The sequence below is a fragment of the Polypterus senegalus genome, chromosome 1 (assembly GCF_016835505.1).
Source record: "Polypterus senegalus isolate Bchr_013 chromosome 1, ASM1683550v1, whole genome shotgun sequence".
Taxonomy (NCBI): Eukaryota; Metazoa; Chordata; class Cladistia; order Polypteriformes; family Polypteridae; genus Polypterus; species Polypterus senegalus.
The window spans coordinates 16,966,331-16,993,270 of NC_053154.1; the positions used below are offsets into that span (position 1 = coordinate 16,966,331).

The 26,940-nt window shown below is 42.3% G+C and overlaps 1 protein-coding gene across 2 annotated transcripts in view; it reads right to left on the reverse strand.

Annotated features, from left to right (window-relative positions):
* LOC120523216 (proline-rich protein 5-like) overlaps positions 1 to 26,940 on the reverse strand; it is a 153,512-nt gene that overhangs the window by 14,079 nt on the left and 112,493 nt on the right. For both annotated transcript variants that reach the window (XM_039744292.1, XM_039744301.1), the window contains 3 exons: positions 13,785 to 13,865; positions 9,846 to 9,894; positions 1,527 to 1,584 (listed from right to left, as the gene is read on the reverse strand). In XM_039744292.1, the coding sequence (XP_039600226.1) occupies positions 1,527 to 1,584; positions 9,846 to 9,894; positions 13,785 to 13,865 (188 nt within the window). The remainder of the gene's footprint in view (positions 1 to 1,526; positions 1,585 to 9,845; positions 9,895 to 13,784; positions 13,866 to 26,940) is intronic.

The window sequence follows — 26,940 nt, forward strand, 5'->3', positions numbered from 1 at the left end:
GAGAATCATGCAACTTGTTCTCGGGTAATGATTTTGTTCGTGAATCAAATGAACAAGAATTGCACAGCGCATTCTCAGGTAATGATTCGTTCGTGAAACAAGCAAACAAATGTGATTTGCACACCTCGTTCTCGGGTAATAATTCTTTCATGAACCAAATCAAAGAGAATCATGCACCTCATTCTTGAGTAATGATTTGTTCACGAATCAAATAAACAAGAATCGCACAACACGTTCTCAGGTAATGATTCGTTCATGAAGCAAACAAATAATTGTGCACCTCGTTCTTGGGTAATGATTTGTTGCAGAACTAAATGACTGAGAATTGTGCACTTCATTCTCAGGTAAATGATTCACAAATCAAATAACAGAGAACTGTACAACTGGTGGGGTAAATAATTCGTTTGTGAACCAGATGAGTAAGAATCGAGAGCCGCGTTCTTAGGTAATGATTTATTTACAAAACAACAGAATGAGAATCGTGCAGCTTGTTCTTAGGTAATGATTCTTTCATGAACCAGATCAATGAGACTCATGTACCTCGTTCTCGGGTAATGGTTTGTTCGTGAATCAAATGAACAAGAAGTGTACACTAGGTTCTCAGGTAATGATTCGATCATGAAGCAAATGAATAAGAGTCATACGCCATGTTCTCGGGAAATGATTAATCACAAAGGAAATGGATGACATTTGTGGGCCTTGTTCTCGGGTAATGATTTGTTCATCAATCAAATGAATGAGAATTGTGCACTTCGCCCTCAGGTAATGATTCTTTCATGAACCGAATGACTGAGAATTGCCCAACTTGTTCTTTGTTAATGATTTGTTCACGAACAAGAATCATACAACAGGTTATCGGGTAATGATTGACGAATCAAATGAAAGAGAGTCGTTCAAGTGGTGGGGTAATGATTCGTTTGTGAACCAAATGATTCAGAATCATAAACCTCATACTCGGATAATGATTTGCTCACAAAGAAAATTAGTAAGATTTGTGCGCCATGTTCTTGGGTAATGATTTGTTCATTGACAGTTTAGAGATGGCAGTTAACCTAACATGTGGGTCTTTGGAATCGGGGACAACAAGCGGAATATCCAAAGTCAAAAAAACGCACACCGACATTTACTTATTTGGCTGTTGACTTTTATCCAAGGCAACTTACAACATTCAAAATACAACTGGTTCCATTTCTTTCATTTTTTTCCAATTGGAGCTCAGCGAGGTGAAGTGACTGGGTCTTGGTGTCAGGAGTGGGATTTGAAGCCGCAACCTCAGAGTTTGAAGTCCAAAGCCTTAGCCACTTCGCCACACGGCCCTCCTGCCTTCACAAACATGGGGATGTGGACAGTGGCCAAGCTGGGATTTGAACCCATGACACTGGAGCGGTGAGGTATTCAGTGCCCACCACAGTGCCACCCAGCTTAACATCCATGCCAATGACTGGACTGAAGCTCCTCACCGCCCGCCATCTAACATCAGAACCCCCCCGGTGGCACCTTTTGGCGGTCTGCTTTTCATCGAGTACCTTCATATAGCAGGATCTTCTGTTCGATGTACAGCAGGCCTTTGCTAAGAAGCTGGTTCTGCAAAATTAAAGAAAAATAAAATAAAACAACAACAACAACAACATGATTACCAAGAAGAGAAACAAATTCCTTTTTTTTCATACTTTTGAAAAGGGGAAAAAAAATAAAAAGGGTACACGTCAAGACTCATTTAAATAATAAGACCAGCAAGGCATAATCTTCAGAAACATTCAGGGATTATCTAACTTGTTTTTAATTTTTCTAAATTTAATTCACAAGTCAAATGTTTTTGTTTATTCAATATTTCAATAATAATGAGTCATACAGGGGACTCCGACAACTTTGAGACCCCCTTCACGTTCGACAAACTTTATCGTGTTGCAGGTTTCATTTTAAATGGAGACATTTGCCATTTTGGCCAATCAGCCTACACTCCGTAACCCATAATGACAACTTGTTTTGAAAATGGCTTACACAGTTATTAAAAATTTTAAAAAGCTGAAATCGCTCATTCCTAGAAGTATTCGGACCCTTAATTTGGTACCTTGTAGAAGCCCCTGTGGCAGAAATGACAGCTTTGAGTCTTCTTGTGTTAAGTCGTTTGCCATTTTGGCCCAACAATCCACACTCGGTAACCCATAATGTGAAAGTGAAGTGAAGTTGTGATTTCGGAAGGGTCTGCTAATTTAGTAAAAACCAAAAATTGAAATCTCGCATTCCTAGAAGTATTCGGACCCTTAATTCGGTAGCTGGCAGAGGCCCCTGTGGCAGAAATGACAGCTTTGAGTCTTCTTGCTTCATTTTGGCCCATCAGTCCACACTTGGTAACCCATAATGTGAAAGTGAAGTGAAGTTGTGATTTCGGAAGGGTCTGCTAATTTATTAAAACCTAGCAAAATACCCGCGCTTCGCAGCGGCGAAGTACTGCTTTTAAATTTTTATCAAGAAGAAAAGTAAAGCTTTTTAAACTGAGGGAAAATATACCAATAACTATCTGTTAAGGGTCCCTTTGTATGCCACGTTGTCAGTTCGGCCCTCCGGTTGTAATATGACCAAGCTGAGCGCTGAGCTTACTCTTGAGCATGCAATGTACAGTTGGCCATGTGAACAGTAATCTTGTCTCAAATCAATGCCAACCTTTTGTAGGGTCTGTCCCTGAGACTTAGTAATTGTCATCGCAAAGCAGAGCCTTACTGGAAATTGGAGGCGTTTGAATTGAAATGGGAGATCAGAGGGTATAACAGGGATGCGAGGAATAAAAACTCTCTCCCTGAGCCACTGCCAGTAAAAATAGTTGCCTCAATTAGGTTCTTTTGCAGGTCTTCTAATTGCTTAATTAATGTATTATTTAGCTAAAGTACAGTGACCAGATTTTTCTGGGGGCAACCTGGGACACCAGGTGGGCAGAGCCCCCAGAAGCCAGATAGACTTTAATAATGGAAAGTGTTTCCTGCATCTTATTCTGAGTTTCTTCCATTTGAAACACTCACATACGTACAGTAATCCCTCGCTATATCGCGCTTTGACTTTCGCGGCTTCACTCTATCGCACATTTTAAATGTAAGCACATCTAAATATATATCACGGATTTTTCGCTGATTCGCGGATTTCTGCGGACAATGGGTCTTTTAATTTAGGTTACATGCTTCCTCAGTTTGATTGCCCAGTTGATTTCATACAAGGGACGCTATTGGCGGATGGCTTACAAGCTACCCAATCAGAGCACGTATTACATATTAACTAAAACTCCTCAATGCTAAAAGATATGCTTCCCGCGTGGCGCTTGTTTTGTTTGCTTCTCTCCGTCTCTCTCTGCCTGACGGAGGGGGTGTGAGCAGAGGGGGCTGTTAGCAGAGGGGCTGTTTGCCTAGAAGATAGGACGCTCCTCTACAAAATGGCGCTTTATCGCGGTGCTTCTGTATACTTAAAAGTACGTATTGATTCTTTGATTGTTTGCTTTTCTTAGCGAGCGCTGCTCCTTTGAAGATAAGATATGTTTGCTTTCTTTTAATTGTGAGAAAGAACTGTCATCTCTGTCTTGTCATGAAGCACAGTTTAAACGTTTGACTAACGGGTGTTATTTCATGTCTAGAGGGCTCTAATAATGTTAACAGTGTGGGAGAGTTTATAAGGGCTTAAAATATATAAAAATAACCACACAAACATATGGTTTCTACTTCGCGGAAATTCATTTATCGCGGCAGAGTCTGGAACGGATTAACCGCGATAAACGAGGGTTGACTGTATACCCATTTTCAAAGTAGGGTTCTATACACTGTAAAAAATAAATCTTGCATGTGTGAAAAATAATAATAAAAAATAGCTAACTATACGCAAAATAATCATTACCTTAATTAATAAAAATGGGTTTTACACTTTTTCTTGATTATTTTAATTCTAATTCAATAAAAAAATTAAGAATAATGTGAACTTATTATTTTTCTTAAAATGTAAACATTTTTTATAACTTATTCTATATAAAAAAAATATACTGTGAATTGAACACATTTAAGTTAAGTTAAATTTAATGATAGTGAGATGTTAGAGGAAGTGCCGTGTCATTACATTGATTTGCTGGTCTTTACAACAACGCATTCAGCTGTAACGCTTATCCATAATAAGAGCTATTTTACTACGAATGTGTGAGTATAAAGCATATTAATTCCGTAATGAATAATAACTAGTATTTCATCTCATAGATGTAAGCATTTGTTGTTTTCATGAAAACTTTCCCTTCATGTGGGAAACATGGCGGGCAAGGTAGCGTCTTTCTAACAACTTACCTCGTTGGTTCGCTTTAAAAAGCAAGCACATTTCTAGGATAGTTATGTATGCTTGTATGTTTTTTTTTTATCGTTTAAAACTTTTATTTTACACAGAAAAAGAAAGTGACACTTTGAGATAAGTTTGAGAACGCTATGGCGTTTGTCCTAAACTACGACCTGTAAACAACATAAAAAGACATTTGCCTAACCGTCATGTTATTATTTGACCTCTTATTTAATGAGTGTTCTACAGAGGCCATGTATTTTCTGGTTCATTTTTAACATTTTGATTTATTTAGCGATGTTTGGTTTCCTATTTTATTTCAGGATTTTCGCTACCACATACTGAAAAGTAGTGAAAAGGCGGCCATTCATTTAAGAGGACATGTTGGCGTAAATGCAGGACGTGTTTGAAGAGCGGCAACTGCCGCAGGATTTCACTCTCTGTTTCCTTCCCGTTTAGATAGATAGATAGATACTTTATTAATCCCAAGGGGAAATTCACATAATCCAGCACCAGTATACTGATACAAAGAACCACTCATTCCTGGGACATTATTTGATTGAGATATACTTTTTGAAGAAAGTTTAAAAAAAGAAAAGACAATTTTCATTGACATTTGAATGTCAGTAATTCAGTAAAAATTATCCTCAGACATTTGATTTAATTTTCCTTTGAATATATAACTCCGTTGTTGTGACTATCTCTGTATGTTCAAATAAATAACGATATATGGATTTTTAGCATGTATTTGTTAAGTCATTACTGTCCAGCGTTGCATACTCACTTTTTTTGAGTACTTTAATTCAAATAAAAATCGGAGTAAAATGAAACCATTTTTGCCACTACTTATATTTAATCAAACTCATTTATTTTAGGTAAATTTGAGTTAATTAATAAATTAAGTTTACTCAGTAGTGCAGTATATTAAATCTACTCAAAAATATTGCTTGTAATTTGTTGCCTTATTTTTTTAAGTAATTTTAACGCAGTATTTTTTACAGTGTACCGTTGTATGCTATTTTTCGTGAGATTACAGGCTAGATCTGGCCAAAAACAGTTTGTGAAAGTTGACTGAAAGACACGCCGTCCTGAAGAGCAAATAAACTCATTCGTGTACATCATTAGGTCACTTACACTTGCACGATAAACGTGCTTCATTCACAATATTGCATGTGCTACTGCTAGTGCGTGTCCCGGCTTCGAAAGAAGAAACGGCAAACCAAATTCCCAAGAGGCAAGGGAAGCAGCAATGTCACTCTGCACGCTAAACTAAAAAGTAAACTACAGCTGTAAGTGTAAGGAACAGGCAAGCATCCGCAAATGTTGTTGTGACTTGTGTCAAATATTCATTCATTATTAATATATAAATTGATATTATCAGATTCACAACTACGGCGAAATTTACAGAGAGTACAGTCTGCAGACTTGAGACTATACAGTAAAGTGTGCACAGCAGTACTTACTTAAAGAATAAAGAGCTACAATTAAAGTAAAAAAAAAAAAAGAAACTTTGTCAGCACTTTCAATTTTGTCCTACAAAATAAATTGGCAAGTTTTTAAGTTTAAGCTTTAACTTCGGTGAAAACGGCTCACCTCGAACGGCGTATTGACGAGTGAATGACTGAATCAGGCATCAGCTCCTAAATCAGGCTCAGAGCAGGAATACTAAGGTAATTCCTGGCTCAGAACGTGTCGTATCACAAGGCACGGCCGATACCATCCGACGACGCGTCCGCTTCCGCCTTCTCGCCTTCCGTGCGTTTCCATACTGCAAACAATGGCCACCAGCAGGCGTCAGACTCAGAAGAAGGTCGACTAACCGTCTGACGTCATGATGGGTAGAAAGTTTGATTTGGAGTCAGAAAGACTGAATGGGGTCTAGGCCTCTAGGGAAAAAACGCCACAGGCCGGGACATTTGCTGAAATTTTCGGGGACGCCGGGACGGGTGATCCAAAAATAGGGACTGTCCCGGGTAAAGGCAGGCAGCCAACTACGTGGGAGGCCGGGACGCAGGACGCAATCCCGCCTCACATGGCGACCGAGCTGCAGGCTATGGACGTATATATGTATGTAAGTAGGATTCAGTTATGGCCATTATGCGTGGAATTTCGAAATGAAACCTGCTTAATTTTTCTAAGTAAGCTGTAAGGAATGAGCCTGTCAAATTTCAGCCTTCTACCTACACGGGAAGTTGGAGAATTTGTGACGTGGGAAAGTTCAATATGCCGGCCGACAGTGGCGTCATACCCCCGAAATAAGTACGCACATTGGTTTCGGTTAGCGCAGGGAAGCCGCCTACCAAATTTGTGAAGATGGGGCCATAAATAAGAAAGTTCAACATGGCGGACGTTGTCGACCGTTACGTGTAGAATTTCGAAATGAAACCTGCTTAACATTTGTAAGTAAGCTGTAAGGAATGAGCCTGCCAAATTTTAGCCATCTACCTACACGGGAAGTTGGAGAATTAGTGACGAGTGAGTGAGTGAGTGAGGGCTTTACCTTTTATTAGTATAGATTAAAAAACCTGAAATCGCTCGGACCCTTTATTTGTTACTTTGTAGAAACCCCTGTGGCAGAAATGACAGCTTTGAGTCTTCTTGAGTCATTTTGGCCTATCAGTCCACCCTTGGTAACCCATAATGTGAAAGTGAAGTGAAGTTGTGATTTCAGAAGGGTCTACTAATTTATTAAAAATTAAAAAAGCTGAAATCGCTCATTCCTAGAAGTATTCGGACCCTTAATTCAGTACCTTGTAGCAGCCCCGTGGCAGAAATGACAGCTTTGAGTCTTCTTGTGAAAGTCGTTTGCTATTTTGACCCGTCAGTCCACACTCGGTAACCCATAATGACAAGCTGAAGTTATGCTTTCAGAAGGGTTTACTCATTTTATTAAAAATCAAAAACTTCATTCATGGAAGCACTCGGACCTTTAACTCTTTGAGGGCTGAACATTTACTTTCTTTGGTGGCCGGCAGAAATGCGCAGCAGAGCAGCAGAGAAGAAGGTGGATCTGGCGAGACTGCGAAGCGAACGCGCAAAGCAAAATGCTCCGTAGACGCCGTTTTGTGGATTATCGCCGAATCGGACTCTGACTTTGGGTTCTCGCTCTCCACATTGGATGCGAGTGGCCCGGAGATCGAAAACAAAACTGACTGCTCCCCTAGCTGATCGCAGTGCCGAATGCGTTCGTGTAGCGGCCTGTAGACACAACGGTATGTCGTTATCAGTCGGCGCCCGCCTCCACAGAGTTACACTTGCGCTTTCTACGAGCCCCTTTTGGCAGCCATTCCAGCTTTAGATTTTCTTTGGTTCGACTCAATAAGCTTTGCACTGCTGGATTTGGGCGGCTCGTCCCGTTCCTCCTGGCAGATCCTCTCCAACTCTGTTATATTGGATGGGGAGTTGCTCTGTGCTGCCATCTTCAGGTCTCATCACCGATGGACTTTGGCTAGGCCACTCCAGGGCTGTCCTGGCTGAAGCGAAGTGGTCTCATTTCTTTCTGAATCTACCGTATTCAAAAATGGGAAGAATAATGACGCATCATTTAAAATGGAGTGTGTAACCTGCCTGTATTTAATGGCATTTTACAGCGTCATGGCAGTGCACACCGGGCACACACAGGCATTTGGCGGCTCAATGGCTTTCCTAGGCGGCGGATTCCAACTCACCGGAGGTAAAACATGCATTCTATTGTTACTTGTTAGTTATGAAGGGTTTATGGCAAAGTGTACGTCCTTCTTTTTAAGTGGGACATTTTTTTAAAGAAGTACCCAATGCAAAGTTCAATTCTCCGTTTACTGCAGCTGACATAACGGCGCCTTCCCATCCGAGAGTACGGCTCTGCCACATCGGCTATCAGATGAACGAAAGATGAAGACTCCCAACGAGATGTAATGACCCCTCTTTTGATATAAATTTGAAACAATCCATTATTCAGTAAGTGAGGTCTCACGGAAAGTTTCTCTGGTTGAAAAATCTGGCAATGCTTTCTCAAGTGGGAGATTTTGAAATGTTGCCAATTGGGTACGGCGAGCTGTAATCGAGAGACCGCCACCAAAAAAAAAAATAAAAAAAATGGAACTTTCCGGACAGAGTTACTTGAAGAATAAGCGTAGCACATCTGAGCAAAATCAGTCTGCTGAAAGGGGAGTTGTTTTATGTGGACAATTAGATGGATGGACAGACAGACAGACATGACAACCACAGTAGGTGCTCCACCATCTTACGCAAAAGCGCCTAAAATTTTTTCCCTGGAAGATCACTCTCTTTGTCCATGGAGAACGGATCACAAATTCAATCTCCTTTCAACTTACTGTATCAGTATAAAGGCTAAAAACAGATACAGTCTGGCAGTGGCGCTTTTTTCCAACCCTGTCGTATTTCAGGTCCATGATACCTTCACAGGACAAACCCAAGATCACTCCTACCTTGTAAAACCTTCTACTGTACCATGGATAGACAGCTATGAAAGACACTATATAACAGATAGAAACCTGTGAAAGGCACTATATGATAGCTAGATAGATGTGAAAAGACACTATATAATAGAGAGGGAGATGTGAAAGGCACTATAAAATAGAGAGAGAGAGATGGATGTGAAAGGCACTATATAAGAGAGAGAGAGAGAGACAGATGTGAAAGGCACAATATGATAGATAGATGTGAAAGGCACTATATAATAGAGATAGATAGATAGATGTGAAAGACACTATATGATAGATGTGAAAGGCACTATATAATAGAGATAGATAGATGGATAGATACTGTAGATAGATAGATGTAAAAGGCACTATATAATAGACAGAGAGATAGATGTGAAGGGCAGTATAGAATAGAGAGAGAGAGATATGGCAAGTGAGTGGTCTTCTCACTTTTATGTTCCCACCGGCCTAGAGAGGTGTGAGCTTTGATGAGAGGCTGGTGGAGCAAATGGAGATTAAGACGTGGCCTGATTGAAGTGTTTGAAATTCTGAGAGGAGCTAGTGCAGTGAATCAAGACTGAGACTTTATTACTTAGTCGACTCTTCTATACAACATTTGAGATACGGTTGTTTGCATTTCTTTTGCTTTTCCAACGTGGAGTGAAGGCGGGTGAAGTGACTTGTGTCAGTAGTGGGATTTGAACCCCGTCAGCCTCAGGGTTTGAATTCCAAAGCCATAACCCCAACACCCCACTACCTGGCACGCGTCTTATTCTGAGGCTAATAAGAAATGGAGTTGGAAGCTTGCTAAGTGCAGATTTCGCACAAACGTTAGAAGTGTATTTTTCACATACAGAACCAGACATGTGGACTAAGTGACCAAGTAATGTGGTGGACAGGACGACACCAGGAGCATTCAAAATGTGACTTGATGTTAGTTTAGAGAAATTAGGTAGACAGAACAGAGGAGCTCGTTGGGCTGAATGGCCTGATCTCGTCACATTTGTCCTGATGAAAGCCCCTACTGCTGCCACCAATTCTTTGCCCCACAGGCTTTACACTGAAAATGGATTGGACTTGATTAAGACTATTAGTTATTATTAGAAAAGACTGCAATTGCCAGATTACCTGGAAATAATCACAAATGAAGGATCCCAGTTCCGTTTTCAACAGTTGCCTATGGATGGAAAAAAAAAAAGATTATAAACCTGCAGCAGTAACAACAACTGCCAGACTGCGTACACCCCAACGATTAGCCCATCACTTTGCAGGCGATGCGAGTTGAGTTTTATATAAATCAGTGATTTCATATGTCACCCTGAAAACACAATGAAGTGACACAGAATTACTAGAAAGTAACCCTTCAAAGCTTTAAAATAAGCTGTGCCTCCATCCATTGCTCGAGTCTTTTCATTTAATGAGGTTGAGACACCACAAGGGGGAGAAGGCAGGAAGTGAACCCTGGCAAGGAGGCCATTCCATCATTATACATATGTTAAGACATGGTGTCTCCAGTTTTTGAGTAAGCAAGAAAGACTGGGATAAAAAAATATGAGACTAAATTCACAGTGAAGCCAGTTTTTAAAAATCAGAACTATGAGAACTAGGACCCCAATGACAGAAGTGCCGGGGTTCAAATAGGAGTCAGTCAGTCATTATACAATCCTCCATATCCTAACTACAGGGTCATGGGGGTCTGCTGGAGCCAATCCCAGCCAACACAGGGTGCAAGGCAGGAAACAAACCCCAGGCAGGGTGCCAGCCCACCGCAGGGCACACACACCCACACACCAAGCACACACTAGGGACAATTTAGGACCGCCAACACACCTAACCTCCATGTCTTTGGACTGTGGGAGGAAACCCACGCAGACACTGGGAGAACATGGAAAGGCCACACATGGAGGACCCAGGAAGCAAACCCAGGTCTCCTTACTGCAAGGCGGCAGCGCTACCCACTGTGCCACAGTGCCGCCCTCAAATAGGAGTGCGGTACCAAAATGAAACCTACTGTAGCACTTGGTCTGCTGCTGGAATCAAAGGTAATTACCACTAAAGACTTGTCATTTCAGGTGGGACCACCATCACATCTGCAGGGGATTCAGGATTCAGACCCCTTCTGCACACTTTATCGTGTTGTAGATCTCCTTTCAAAATGGAGACATCTGCCAGTTTTTATCCATCAATTTACACTCAGTAACCCAAAGTGACAAAGTGAAGGTCCATTTTCAGGCAGGACTGCCAGTCAAAAAACTGAAACTTGTCATTCATAATAGTGTGCGGACCCTCTGCTGTGGCCCTCCACGCTGTGCTCAGGTGCTTTAATCCTCCTTGAGATGTTTCTAGAAATTGCCTGGATTCCAGCTGTGACAAACTGAATTCAGTGGCCATCCTTTAGAAGCTCACACTTATGTCCCACCTGCGTATCTGTGGTCCAACAATTCACACCTCATATCAGGACAAAAAAAAACAAAGCCATGAAGTCCGAGGAACTCTCTGAAGACCCGTGGTGGTGAGGCAGAGATCAGGGCGAGGGGGTCACACCATTTCTAAGGGTCTGAGTGTTCCTAGGAGCCCAAAAGGCCTTAACGATTATTAAAATGGATGAAGTTTTGAACAAAGACATTTCTAAAGCTTTGAAAGCTGCCAGCTACACAGTAGTCCTCAAGAATTATGAAATGGAAGAAGTTTGGAGCCACCAGGTCTCTTACTAGATTTGGCCAAACTGAGTAGCCAGACAAGAAGTGTCCTGGTTTTCAGGTTGTTTGGTCTGGGGGTCTCCAGGAACCCACTGGGTGCTGTGGCGTTGCTACTGAGGTTCTCTGCTGGGATGGAAGGAAGGACCTGTCAAAAGGATGAGCATCTCAGCAGCGAGTGTTTATGGTAGAGGGGCTAAACAGAAGCCACTCTCGAGTGAAAGGCGTTACGACAGCCCACCTGGACTCTGAGCACGTGAGTAGCCAGGGAGGTGACTGAGAACCCAATGTTCACTCCAACAGAGCTTCTGTTAATATGGGAGAAGCTGTCAGAAGGAAGGCCATCTCAGCAGCACTCCATCAATCAGGTGGAAGCCACTCTTCATTAAAAAGCCAATGGCAGCCCACCTGGAGTTTACCCAATGGCACCTGAAGGACTCTTGAGATCATGAGAGGAAAAGATTCTCTGGTCTGAGAAGACAAAAATGGAACTCTTTGAGCCTGAACTTCCAAGCACTATGTCTGAGAAAGACCTGACGCCTGGTGACACATAGTGACGCGTGGTGGTGGTGACAGCATCACGCCATGACTCTCAGCGGCAGGGACAGGAAGACGGGCCAGAATCGATGGTGGAAGGATGAATGAAGCCAAATACAGAGCGGCCCAAGTGGCCACTGCCTCAGACTGGGGTGACGGTTCGCCTGACTGTGACCCAACGCAAACAGCCAGGACAGCACTGGAGTGGCTTCAGGACAAGTCCATGAGTGGCCTAGATGTGCACCCCACTGAAGATCTGTGGAGAGACCTGAAGATGGCAGCTCACAGACACTAATGGGGATCTGCAGGGAAGAATGGGATAAAGTGGACAAATTCAGGAGAGCAAAGCTTGTAGAGACCTGGCAAGAACATTTAAAAGCTGGATTGGCTGCCAAAGGGGCTTCTACAAAGTGCAAAAATAACAGTCGGAAAGCTTCAATGAATGACTTAATGAATTAGTAAACCTTTCTGAATACGAGTCTGCACACTGTCACTGTGGGTTAGTGAGTGTAGTTTGGCTCATTTTCTCCATTTCAATGAAGTCAACAACACAGTGACGTGTGCAGAGAGTGAAGGGGTCTGAGCAAGTTCTGAATCTGCTCTTTAATGCACGAATAGTCAACGTCTCTCTCCATAAACACACAAATCATGGCAACGTCAATTTCCTGTTTTTTCTGGCGAGTGTTTGTATTAGCGAGTGTTTGTGTGTCTTAGTGTGAGAGTGCGTGTGTAAGTGAGTGTGTTATGTGAGTGTGTGTGTGTGTTTGTGTTAGCGAGTGTTTGTGTGTGTCTTAGTGTGAGAGTGTGTGTAAGTGAGTGTGTTATGAGTGTGTGTGTGTGTGTAAGTGAAAGTGTTATGAGAGTGTGTGTGTGTTTGTGTTAGCGAGTGTTTGTGTGTCTTAGTGTGAGTGCATGTGTGTGTGCGTGTGTAAGTGAGTGTGTTATGAGAGTGTGTGTGAGTGTGTGTGTTAGTGAGTGTTTGTGTGTGTCTTAGTGTGAGAGTGTGTGTAAGTGAGTGTGTTATGAGTGTGTGTGTGTGTGTAAGTGAAAGTGTTATGAGAGTGTGTGTGTGTGTGTGTGTTTGTGTTTGCGTTAGCGAGTGTTTGTGAGTGTGTGTGCCTGCACATGAGAGTGTGTGTGTGAGTGTTTGTGTAAGCGAGTGTGTGTGTCTTAGTGTGAGTGTGTTAGTGGGTGTGCGTGTGTGTGCACATGAGAGTGTGTATATGTACACGAGTGTGTGAGTGTTAGTGAGTGTGTGCGTGCGTGCACATGAGAGTGTGTGTGAGTGTGTGTGTGTGTGTGTGTGTGTCCGATGCTGCCAAGACAGGACAAACTGGTTACGAAGGTCCACAGAAAATGCTCTCAGTCAGACTCAGCAAACAGAGACTCCCAGTTTTGCTCCATTTCTTATAATAAAGACACCGAAGGTTTAAACCTACTAAATAAAATATTCACGTTTTAACCCTGAGTGACGCATTCAACAACAAAAAAACGACTAAAACCAAAAGGACGTTTATTTAAAGGCACGGCGAGCAAAGAAGAGACTGTCAACGTCCATTTATTTACAGAGCACATTTAATACAACATCAGTAACGCTGTGGCCAAAGCGCTTTACATTAAAACATACAATGAATGTGAATAAAATAAATGGAAATAAAGCACAATAAAATGAAATACGGCCAGCAGTGAAGAAGATGACTAAGAGCAGGACAACCAAGAGTATCAGTGAAGGTCACTGAAAGCTACAGAATAGAAATGAGCCTTCAGTCTTGTGGTTTTCAATTCCTAAGACCCCCTGTTCAGCAGATGTTAGACCCCCAGACAGGCTCCTTACCTGATGCTCTCGTTCAGATGGTACAGCTCATTGTTCTGTAGGCCACCGCCTTGAAAAACCTTAAAAACGGCTGACTGGACACTGAAGGAAGAGAAGAAGGAGAAGTTATGTGCAGCCTGCTGTAGCGTTACAGCACACACAAAATGTCACACACACACACACAGAGGCATCAGAGGTGGTCAGTGGGCTTGACCGAGTGTGTCGTTACACCATATCAGGGGTTGACGATGTGCACTAACACCTTCTTTCTCCTTCTTCCACAGTTCCTCGGAAGGGAAATCAACTTAACACAACTTCCAGTTCCTCTGCAGCTGGGGTCCCCAACTCCGTTCCTGGTGGGCCACAGTGGCAGCAGGTTTTCATTCCAACCCTTTTCTTAATTAAAAACAGGTCACTAATTAAGAAGAGGGTTAGAATGAAAACCTGCAGCTACTGGGGCCCTCCAGGACCAGAGTTGGGGACCCCTGATCTACAGGCTCCACTTCCAACACATTGCCTGATGTCACTTCTGGGTGCAGCCCATCTGACCCGCCTCTTCCTAGAACACCCCATAAAACTGTCTCACTCTTTCTGTTAATTTGAGTCTTGACTTGGACTCAGTCTATGAAGGTTACTCGGATTTCTGTTCCTGCCTTTTTGAATTGTTACAAGTATACGGGATAGACCCCGAAATCTCCTTTTTGGCTTCTTTTGTCTCATTACAATGGGTACTACAGTTCATCTCGAAGTCCATCCCATCTTGTGTCTAAAATTGATGGCCCTTTTCCTGGAGTGAAGCACCAGCTGGATTTAGAAAAGGCAGAGGCACCTGAGGCCAAGTCTGTAAGACATGCTGGATAGTGGAGAACTTGAGAAAGTTCCAGAAAAACATCTACTGTGCTTAAATAGATAGATGTGAAAGGCACTATATGATATGATAGATGGATCGATGTGAAAGGCACTATATAATAGATAGACAGATAGGTAGACAGATTAGATGTGAAAGGCACTATATAATAGATAGATAGATATGAAAGGCACTATATAATAGAGACAGATAGATAGATAGATAGATATGAAAGGCACTATATAATATGATAGATGGATCGATGTGAAAGGCACTATATAACAGATAGACAGGTAGATAGATAGATTAGATGTGAAAGGCACTATATAATAGATAGATAGATAGACATCATATAATAGATGGACAGTTATGGGCTTTGGAGTTGGTGAGTTTACTTGTGGTTTGCTCTGCTTGTCCCTTTTGTATATTTTGGAGTTTTGCCCCGCTTGCCCTGTTTTTTTTTTGACCACTCTATTTTGATTCTGTATTGGGATGTTGTTCACCTTGGATCGCCTTTTCTGGCAACTCCATTATGCCCTTTGTCCTCTTTGGAGCTTTACAGTGTAAAAGAGCATTTTGTAACAATACATCTGTTTATTTTATAAAGACCCTGCATTTGCCTTCTTAACCAGCCGGGGTTTTGACCAGTAATCCCCTGCCCCCCATCCCCCCCGTGGCCATTATTAGACGTGTTTTCCGAACTGTTGGGTCTCTTCAGTGCTTTAAGACTCTTAAATCATAAAAATGACCTTGAAGGCACTCGAAGAAGAACATTCGGATAGGAAGGCCTGGTGTGCTCAAGTCCATCTGGTCACACAGAGTCGGACTCGACCAAATCCCTTTAGATTAAGCCACATTGTCCAAGAGTTAGTCGAGTTTTCAGTGCCATCCCAGTGTTTCTATGTTGTTTTGGCTGCCCCCTTAGTGTCTACTGTTGCTGCAGATTTGGTGCCAACTGCGAATTAAACTAGTTTACTAACAAATCGATGTCATTCATATAAATACAAAGTAACAGTCATAGAGTAGACCCCTGATGGACTCCACCGATATCGCTACCCCTTTCTCCTCTGAGGTGCATTCTGCTTGATGTTCTCTTTAATGTTTTGTTCTGTTTTTCTCACTACAATGAGCTGCTTGAGATTCTTGTCTCATGTCTTGGCTTGTGTTTATTAAATCTTATCTTTCTGCTTTTTGACCTTGGCTATTGATTGATTGTTCCATCTGCTGATTCCATCTCAATTCATGATGACTGCTGCCCTGGTGCTGTTAGTAGAATCACGTCATCATGGAAAGGCAGAGTCCAGTTTTTCAGACTCTGAATTCTCTTTATTGGCCAGGCACACTAATGTGCACTCTGAATTTGTCTTGATACAGCATACAAGGACAACTCAGAATATATAAAGATAAATATAAGAAGATAAAATATAAAATAACATATGGTGCAGCATACAAAGGCAATAGAAAACAATAAGGGGACAGAAGGATTAAAGTGTCCAGGCTGTCCAGTGTGCAGGTCTACGTAGATATGGAGTAGAAGCTCAGGCCTGATTAGTCACAATTTTAGCTGACGTGTTGTTTCAACTTTCACTGCACGTTTGCTGGAGACAAGTCTATGGAGCAGGTGAGTCCAATCAGTAGAGATCTTAATAAAAGGCCCGTCTTCCTCTGTGACCCGACATTTGCGCGATAGTCATATGCGCGCCGACTAAATAGCGCCGATTAAAACGCAGCGTCAAAATCGCGAAAGTTTCATTAAATATGAATTACTAGTTTAAAGCATATATAATAATGTTTATTTTAGAAGTCAATATTATGAGACACGGCACGCAGATAGTCCTTAAGATCACGCCCTGCATATGTAGGAAGAATCGCAGCAAGACGTCTTGATAGTTGAGCGTATTTAGACTTGCTGGCTGCCTGACTGCTGGTAATTCCGCTTTGTATACGAAGCGTTATGCCGACCCTCGACTGAGTTACTTGTTCGCGGTATGCCATCAGCAGTTATAACAGTTATAATCTAGCACATAATGTGTACATAATGCGCACGTACGCGTCCCACTCTCTTGGCCTCTCTCGCGATTTTGTCGGCGCGCATTTGTCGAAAACCAGTTAGCGGGTTTGTCGGCGCTCATTTGTCCGTCGTGGTTTTGTCGGGGCTCATATGTCTATCGCGCTTTTGTCGGTGAACCGTCTTCTTCCTCACCCTGGACGGATTCAGGACTTCAATGTGCGGAAAGTAACACCCTATGGTCCTGTCACAGGCTCTGATGATGTGCAGCAGGTCGGCCTCGGCCTGAACAGAGGCAGCACCAAACCAGACAGTCAGAGATGTGAGCTCAGAATGGACTCGGTGATTGTGGTGTAGATTTGGGCCAGTATTGCTTGAGGGAGATTGGTCTTCCGCAGGTGATGCAAACCCAACATTCTCAATAATGCATGTGATGTTTTTGTCCCATTTAAGGTTTTGTGACGGCACGGTGCCGAGAAACTTGAAGGATTCTGTCATCCCAACGGCTGAGCCAGTGACAGGTTTCCTGAAATCTATGATCTTCTCCTGAGATTTTTACTTTCTCGTATACAAAGTATGGGCAAAGTGTAGTAATCGTGCAAATATATTCAATGTCAATGTTTTAGACCTCCCTGACTTGCTTGTATATGAGGTATAGGGAAAGTATTGGAATCCAACAAAAATTCCATTTCGAGACTTTAATGAATCTCGATGTTTTAGACCTCCCCGAGTCCGAAAATACCATTTGTGTGTGTAACTTGAGTACGCTTTCACTTTGGTCAAATAAATTTTGCATACAAGAATTAGTGGGACTGGACCGTTGATAGAGTGTCTCCTATTTTGTGCTCAGCGTATGGTCAGGTTTCATTTTTTATTTAATAATAATAACTCTTTATTTATTTGTCACATACATAGTTATACAGGACAACATGCAGTGAAATGCATCTTTTTCGCATACCCCTTGGGGTCGGAGCGGAGGGTCAGCCATTGTACAGCACCCCTGGAGCAATTGAAGGTTAAGGGCCTTGCTCAAGGGCCCAGCAGAGTAGCATCTCTTTTTCTTTTCGAACCGGCAACCTTTGGGATGCCAGCGCAGATCCTTAGCCTCAGAGCCACCACTTTCTCGTATACAAAGTATTGGGAAAGCATTGTAATTGTCCAAAGATTTGATTTCGAGATATTGATGAATTTCAACGTTTTAGACCCCTCTGGGTCTGAAAATACCATTTTTGGAATTGTGTCTGTCTGTCTGTGTGTGTGTGTGTGTGTAGATACGATAACTTGAGTACGCTTTTACTTATGGTAAATACTCACGTGTAACTCGGGTCTTGAAACCCGAAAAATCGATCAAAAAAACAGAACCCCGACTTATACGCCTGTTCAAAAATGCGACGCTTAATTTTTTTTTTTATTTTAACATCTTCTTGCCTCCTCCAATCTCACATCAGTTTCTCAGGCACATCGAATTTTGTTGCAGCAGTGCAGTTACCAATTTCCTTCGCCACCTCAATTACTTTTAATTTAAATCCAGCTTCATATTTTTTTCGGATCGAACGCTCCATTGTAGATAAGGGATGCTCTTACGATAAAGGTGTGTGAGATACAAAAAACACAAAACAGTGCAAACGTCGCTTCGGAATAGATTGGGTATCACCGTGTGGTCACGTAGGCAGAGAGAGAGAAAAGTTAGGAGCGCACGCGGATACAGCGCATTCCACACCCACATAGGAAACAAAAGGCCGTGTGCCCCGTGGTTCCTCTCTCAGGTGGGCGTTAGCATATCATAATCTTTTGGACCAATAGCGGGAGTTTTCCGCATTCAACTTACACGACCGACATTATAAAATACCAGAAATTATACGATAAAATCAAGTCCCGACTTATCCACGGGAGAACTTCAACGCGAGTATATATACGGTAGGTCAACCAAATTTTGCATACACAGATACAAAATGTAGATTTCTGTCAACTTTTGGGCTATTTCCGCTAACCGGAAGTGGTACTTTACCTTTTCTTTATGCAGCTGCAGTGCAATTTATTCAACTTTACTTTTATAATAATTGTTTAATATATTATTCATTTGATTTTTTTGTTGTTGATGGTTCTTTAATGTACATAATATAAAAATATAATCATAGTCTTGCAATTTACTCCTCAAATATCCATCCCCATATCTGACTACACGAGAAAGTCCAGGGGAGAGCACTCCCGGTTTTTGAATGTTCAGGTCCAAATTAACATGGCTGCACCACAATCAGATTATCCACCTCCTGTCTGTATACGGACTCATCACTGCTTGAAATGAGGCCAATTAGTGTGATGTCATCTGCAAATTTAAGATGTTTGACAGACGAATCACCAGAGAAGAGGCGAGGAGAGGAGTGGGGAAAGGACACGTCCCTGCGGTGCACCAGTACTTAGGGTTCAGGGGTCAGACGTGTGCGCCCAACTATTTCCTATCTATAAGAAAGTCTGTGATCCAATAGCAGGTGAACTGAGCAAGTTTCTTTCCTGGGAGCTCTGAGATTATTTTATTGAAAGCAGAGCTAAAGTCCAGAAACAAGATCTTCACATTTGCCCCTGGCTTAACATGGTGATGGTAAATAAAGCTCAGCTCTAAATTCACTGCTTCATCCACAGACCCGTGAGCTCTGTATGCAACCTGAAATGGGTCCAGGAAGCCTTCTGTAGCATTCTGGAGGTAATTCAGAATAAGGCGTTCAAAGGTCTTCATTACCACAGAGGTTAAAGCTACTCCGCTGTAGTCATTTAGGCCTATGATCTTTCAATTCTTTTTTTGTTTGCTACTAGATTGATGGTGGATGTCATGAAGAAGGCAGGAACAGTACAGAGATCCACAGATCAGCTGAAAATGTCTTCAAATGCTGTAGACAACTGGTGTGCGCAGTGCCACAGTCTGGAAGGGGAAAGAAGGTCCAGGCCTGCAGCATTTTTAATACAGAGTGAGTTAAAATTCTATTAACATTTGAATGGCGGAAACAATTTATTCACAAAACATCTCTCTATTATAAAACAAAATCCTGGGACGAGACGAGACTTTTTCAGAGAGATAATTTCAAGTCCCGCGAGACGAGACTTTGTGCCAGGAGATTTACAATACAATACAATACAGTTTATTTTTGTATAGCCCAAAATCACACAGGAAGTGCCGCAATGGGCTTTAACAGGCCCTGCCTTTTGATAGCCCCCAAGCCTTGACTCTCTGAGAAGACAAGGAAAAACTCCCAAAAAAAAACCTTGTAGGGAAAAAATGGAAGAAACCTCGGGAAAGGCAGTTCAAAGAGAGACCCCTTTCCAGGTAGGTTGGGCGTGCAGTGGGTGTATTTAGATTTAACCACACCTGCGGTCCTCTCACCTCTCATTCGTGTCAATGCTATTGTCAGGCAGCTCTCAGACTCTCAGCTCTTATACATTTTCCTTATTTTAATACAAGACATACAATCTATTCGTTTCCTTTGATGTAGTCCTTTTCTGGAATTTAATTTTATACATTCTAAATGAAACATCAACGACTAAGCAAAGAAGAAAGGCCTAAAAGCGTTGGATAGAAAAGAATTAAAAAAAGAACAATAATAATCTAAGTGCAAAATAAGGAAAGTAATAATCAGCCCGGACCAAGTGGAATTGGAAACCTAGCAGGTCCAAGCAGGGGCGGAAATAAAAGACAAAGAGTAGAAGACAAAGTAGAATGTCGTAAAGAGGTTAAAAAACGTTAGGGCGATACACATGTAGAGCAGGTGAGAGATTATGAAAGTAATAAAATCCAAAAGTCTCAAAAAAAGGATAGTAAAGATCGCATTAGCGATAACAAACGGAAATTATTACTCGGTGAAATAACGGAACAGCGAAAAGAGATCAAATATATGGACATAGGTGATATGACAGAAGTATGTAGTTATTGTTTGGCTTTAAACTTTAAGTCAGAGACTTGTAGATCGTCTAATTTGTGTTGCCATCTGGGACAAGTAGTGTTTGTTCCCAATGAAGAGGCGTATCCGTGAGAATTAAAAGATTTGGTGAAAGTGAAATCCACAAACACTACAGACGAAATATCCGAATCTACAATAATCTGCTTGTGTTCGTATTATTCAATGCTCAAAACGTAGATTTACACGATTCAGGACCATACGGTATGAGAATCTGTGGTCCCACAACAATTGAAGCTACGACAAGTTTAATTTCAAACAAACCTCAATTCGGTCAGGAATATTTATGATCACAGAGAAGCGATGCAACACAGAATCAGAAGAGTTAAACGATTGAACGTATTAGACATTCTACAGCCAATAATGGATACAAATCCATACGTCCAAAAGTATCGCACTTTACACGAAATTTATTTGAAAAACACGGACAAAGAAGTTGTCTTGGATTTCTGTGTGAATCTGAAAGATCACGCTCGTATATATAATAAACCAACATGTGACAAATTGTCTGCGATAATAGTTTCGAAAGACGGAGAGATCAAAGACAGAGTTTATATTCGTATTTATCCAAAAGCACAGCACGATTCGTCGATAGCGGCAGATCTGGGAAATGACGAACGCGTAGGGTCCGCAGGGGGTTGGCGAGCAGGGCGCAGAGCCCCCTAGTACTTCACATGTGCAAGATGACTTACAGGATTGTCTCCACCTGTTCGCCATCATGTTCAACACGTGTACAATATGTGGCACACACACAAAAATTGTAAATAAGTCTATACATAGCAGTACCTTTAGTGTTAACGTAATTTCGACTCACCCGGTATTTTGCTTTTTGAATAAGCTGCAGACGTCTTTTGCAGCGATGACAGGAGTGGGAAGCTGAGAAGAGGAGGAGTGTAGAATAGTAGCAGTGAGACCATCAGGTAGATTTGCAGTATGTGCCATTGTCTTTAAAGTGGCTGTAAAGCTGATTAGCCAGACTGGGATCAGCAGAATCGTCTGAGGTTTGTTTCTTGGCGTTAGATGTCTCCTGACCGATGTGTCGTCATTTGTCGTTCCTGCAGCTCATCTCGTGTCTTGAAACGACTCACGACGGCTTTTAAACAGGAAGGCGAGTCCCATTTACAGACTGTCGCTGCTTAGTCTTGTCACTCCTCAGTCACTGGCCAGTCGTAGTGTGTGACTAATTACAAGAGCGTTTCTGAGTTTTCAAACCGATTGCTAAAATTAAAAACTTTTCTTGCCCAGCACTTATCTCAGGGGAGGGCAAAGTCAGTCCTGGAGGGCCGCAGTGGCTGCAGGTTTTTGCTCCAACCCAGTTGCTTAATAAGAAGCACTTATTGCTCAAGTAACACTTCTGCTTCATTTTAGTTGTCTCGGTTGTTAAGATTTGTTGCCCTTATTACTTATTCTAGTCTTAAACAGCTGTGTTCTTGGTTTTTAATGTCTGCTTATTAGCAATAAGATGCAAATGACAAAAGAAGCCAGCACTTCTCCATTTAGCTTGTCTCCCTTTACGCTTGGGTGTTTTTAGATAGATAGCTAGATAGATAGATAGATACGTTATTAATCCCAAGGGGAAACTTATCATGCACTATTGGGTTTAATTAAATACTTGGAAGGAAAGTGAAGAGAAAAAAGACTTCAGATCATTTGGATGATATCCTTAGAAAAGAAAATCTAGGATATGAGAATGGCCTGACATGGCAGAGCTAAATCACTGATAAGCCATGAAATTTAATTATTGGGATTAATAAAGTATCTATTTATCTATCTATCGGCAAGGATTCTTTTCTAAATAAGCAACTGGGTTGAAGCAAAAACCTGCAGCCACTGCGACCCTCCAGGACTGACTTTGCCCACCCCTGACTTATCTAGTACATTGGGTAAGTAATATAAATATATCCATGTCGGGTGGAGTATTCCTTTAATGGGATGTGAATGGCCCACTGGCCTCAGAGTTACAGAGCGATCTCCATTTTATTTTATTTTTTAATTCACGTACTCGGCTGCCCTTTAACAGATTTACTTTGCCCCATCTGGACAGAAAGACTTGATGCCGACCGCTTACACTTTATGAACTGTGTCGACCATTAAATGAGAAGCACACATTAGCGGCTTTCACACAATTTTTATTCCTGGAAAATATGTAAAGTAGGAGCCTTGGCTGCCTTATTCGTTTCCTGAATGGAACAAATTGAGTTGGAGACGTGTATTTGACTGAGGTGGTCTCAACCCTGAAAGTTCCAGCCTTCAGTCTCTGAGCCAAAGAGCCGAGTGACTACCAAGTACCAGAGTGGTAAATGGCCGTCACAGGAGAGTAAAGCACACCAGGCATAGTTAAAGGGGCAAGACCCCAAGTTGGCCTTTAATTAAATACCAGTGTTCAGAGAGGCAGTGGGTCTCCAGTTGTCCCTCTGAGGGGATGGCCGCTAACCCTTAAGGCACTGTTCTGGACCCCTGGGGGTTAAAGCCTGCTGTATGGAATCCGGGAAGTGCATTAAGATAAAGGCTGGACTGGCCAGTGTGAGAGATGGTACACAAGTGGGTGAGCCTCTCCATCTGATTGTCGGAGACCTGGCCCTGTTTAATCAGGACCATTGGGGCATCTCGGGTCTGTTTTCCATTTCTTTGTGGGCTCCCTTTGATCTTTCCTCCCTTATTCAAGTCTGTCATCACGCTGTAGCAGTGCTACTTAGTATGGACCTCAATTCCCAGCAGTCCTGGAAGTGCTGCCAGAAGGAAGCAAAGTAATGAGGGGCTATTTTTTAAAAAGGAGCCATAAGAAACTGGAATGGGGGATGATCTCTTCTGGATTTATATTTGTGTGATTTCATCGTCTTCGTCAGGTGGGGGCGCTCCCAGTCACGCCAGATCTCAGAGGAGGACGATACTATTCCTAATATTCAGGAGGCTGTTTACTTGATCACCACGTGCATCGGTCGGACCGGACTGTTTGTGGACTGTCTCCCATTTTGTGCTTGGCGTATGGTCAGGTTTCATTTTTTTACTTTCTTGTATAAAAAGAATTGGGAAAGCATTGTAATCGTCCAAAGATTCGATGTCGAAAGCTCGACGTTTCTCTCCAAGTCCAATTTACTTTCCCGTAGGGAAAGTATTGTAATCGCCCAAAAAATCAATTTGGAGATTTTGGTGAATCTTGATGTTTTAGACCTCCCTGAGTCTGAAAATATCATTTTTGGAATTATGTCTGTGTGTCTGTCTGTCTGTGTATATGTAAACACGATAACTTGAGTACGCTTTCACTTGCCATATATACTCGCGTATAAGTCGGGTCTTGAAACCGAAAAATCGATCAGAAAATCAGACCCCAACTTATACGCCCGTTCAAAAATACGACACTTACATTTTTTTGCCTCCTCCAATCTTGCACCAGTTTCTTAGACGCATCGAATTTTGTTGCTGCAACGCAGTTACCAATTTCTTTCGCCACTTCAATTCCGTTTAATTTAAAACCAGTTTCACATTTTCTTCTGATCGTAGATAAGGGATGCTCTTATAATAAAGGTGTATGAGGGTGTGAGAGACAAAAAAACACAAATCAGTGTAAATGTCACTTTGGATATCACCGTGTGGTCACGTAGGCACAATACATAGAAAAAGAAGGCCGTGTGCTCCGTGGTGACTGTCTCAGGTGGGCGTTAGCATATCAGAATCTTTTAGGCCAATAGTGTGAGTTTTCCCACATTTAACTTATACGACTGACATTCTAAAATACTGGAAATTATACAGTAAAATCAAATCCCGACTTACCTGCAGGAGAACTTAAACGTGAGTATATACGGTAGGTCAAACAAATTTTGCCTACAAGTATTTGGTACAAAATGTAGATCTCTATCAACTTTTTGGTTATTTCCGCTAACCAGAAGTGGTACGTTACCTTTTAATCATGCAGCTGCCGAGTCTGATTTATTCAACTTTACTTTTAAAATAATTGTTCAAGGTATTATTAATTTGATTTGATTTGTTGTTGATGGTTCTTTCATGTATATGATATAAAAATATAATCATTGTCTTGCGGTTTACTCCTCAAACATCCATCCCAATATCTGAGTATACGAGAAAGTCTAAGGGAGACCACTCACGACTTAAGCAATTAAGCAATTGTCTCCATTGGGGAACTGGGTGGGATTTGCATGTGCATTGTGTGTTAATTATTTTCTGTCCTCTTCCTTTCTTTAATATTGCATTATTATTATCAATTCATTTGTGTTAAGTGTCTCTGCTCTGCTGATACTTTCAGCGCCTTTCCTTGTCTGTGAACCACAAAGCCAACTTTTCAGACCCCTCAGTCATCTTTCCCACCCTCCACCCGGCTCTACACCTTCTTGTGCGTCTCTCACACTCGGACTTCCTCATTCGTTGAATCACCAAGGCCAAACTGACCAATCAGGTTGCTCGGAGTGACCCGATTTGCAGACCTTAGTCTCTATTTAGCTACGGTACCTGTCAAAGACACGGGATAGTATAATCACAAATAAATATATATTTGCTAAGACTTCTACATGTACCTCTTTGTTGCGTGTGTCTGAACGTCTGTTTTCCGGCGCCATGTCTCTCGAGTGCGTTTCCGTAAGCCCTGCTTCTTTGACTCGAGGCGCCTTTCTCACGTCCTGCCTGCTTTTATACCCTCTGTCTTTGAAGGTGGCTCTCTCCACGTGCCTCATACGCCTTTACTCCTCCTCATGTGTCTCACTTTCACACTTCCTTCTTCATTGAGTCACCAAAGCCAAGCTAACCAATCACACCAAAGCCAAACTGACCAATCCGATTGCTCTGAGGGACTGGACACACTATTTTATTATGTAGTAGATACAACATCTGTGATGCACTGCCTCCCTGTCTAGCGTTGTTTCCTACCTCATGCCCAGTGGCTCCTCTCAACCCTTCATTGGCTCAATCAGATTTAAGGATGTTATGTACACCATTAACTAAAATCGAGGTCCACCAGCAGCCCTGAGCACAAGGCAGGGGGTACTCCAGGACAAGGTACCAGTCCGCTGCAGGGCCCACTCACATACACAGTAGCACTGGGCCCATTTAGAGTCTTCAATTAGTCCAAGTAGCATATCTTTGAAAGAGGTGGAAGGAAAACTGGCATACCTGGCCAAAAAAAAAGATAGACACAGGAAGAACTTGGAAACGCCCCAAAGATGGTGACTGGGCCAGGATTGGAACTAAGGATGGTGTATTCATGAATAAGTAGCACTGACCACCATACTGCCGTGTCAAGGTTTGCATGTCTGTTCATACATACACTGGCCAAATTATTAGGAACACCTGCTTATCCATGCAGTTATCTAATCAGCCAATCATGCTGCAGCGGCAGTGCAATGCATATAATACTGCAGATGCAGGTCAGGAGCTTCACTTAATGTTCACATCAAAACATCAAAATGTGAATACAAATATGATCTTAGTGATTTTCACTAACTCAGGACATGTAAATGTTAAAATCTCCAATTGCTGCAGGGACATCGAACTGTTGGCCGTAAGTCTGCGTCCCTATTACTTGCCCAGAGAGTTTGGACACGTGATTGCTGTTATTGTTTACATCCCCCCTCAAGCGAACGCGAGATAGTGAGTGACATCATCCATTCCGCAGTTGCTAAGTTACAAACGCAGCACCCTGAGGCACTTGTGCTAATCGCTGGAGACTTTAACCATGTAACGCTGGACAAAACATTACCTGCCTTCTCCCAGTATGTGGATTGTAACACCCGGGGAAACAGGACTATCGACCTACTGTATGCAAACGTTAAAGACGCATACAGCGCCACCCCGCTGCCTGCGCTTGGGAAAGCAGATCATAACCTGGTTCTGCTTCAGCCTCACTACAAACCATGAGTGATGGAGCTACCTACAACTACACGCTCATTCAGGAAGTGGTCCTTTGAGGCAGAGCAGGCTCTGAGAGACCGGACTGGAATATCCTGCAGGGGTCACATAGTGAGAACATTGAAGACGCTGTTGAATGCACAACTGATTACATCAACTTCTGTATGGACATTGTAGTTCCAGTAAGAACAGTACGCTGCTATGCTAACAACAAGCCATGGATTACAAGTGACATCAAGGGCCTTTTGAACCAGAAGAAAAGGGCTTTTAAAGGTGGTGATCAGCATGAGCTCAAGCGTGCAGAAGGAACTCGAGTCCAGCTCAGGGGCGAAAGAGCAGTACAGGAGAAAGCTGGAGCAGAAGTTGCAGAACAACAGCATGAAGGAAGTGTGGGATGGGATGAAGATTATCACTGGCTGCAGCTCGAAGCGGGGTACCACCATCGAGAGAGACATGGAGGGAGCAAACCAGATGAACAACTTCTTTAATAGGTTTGATCCACCTAACCCACTCTCACCT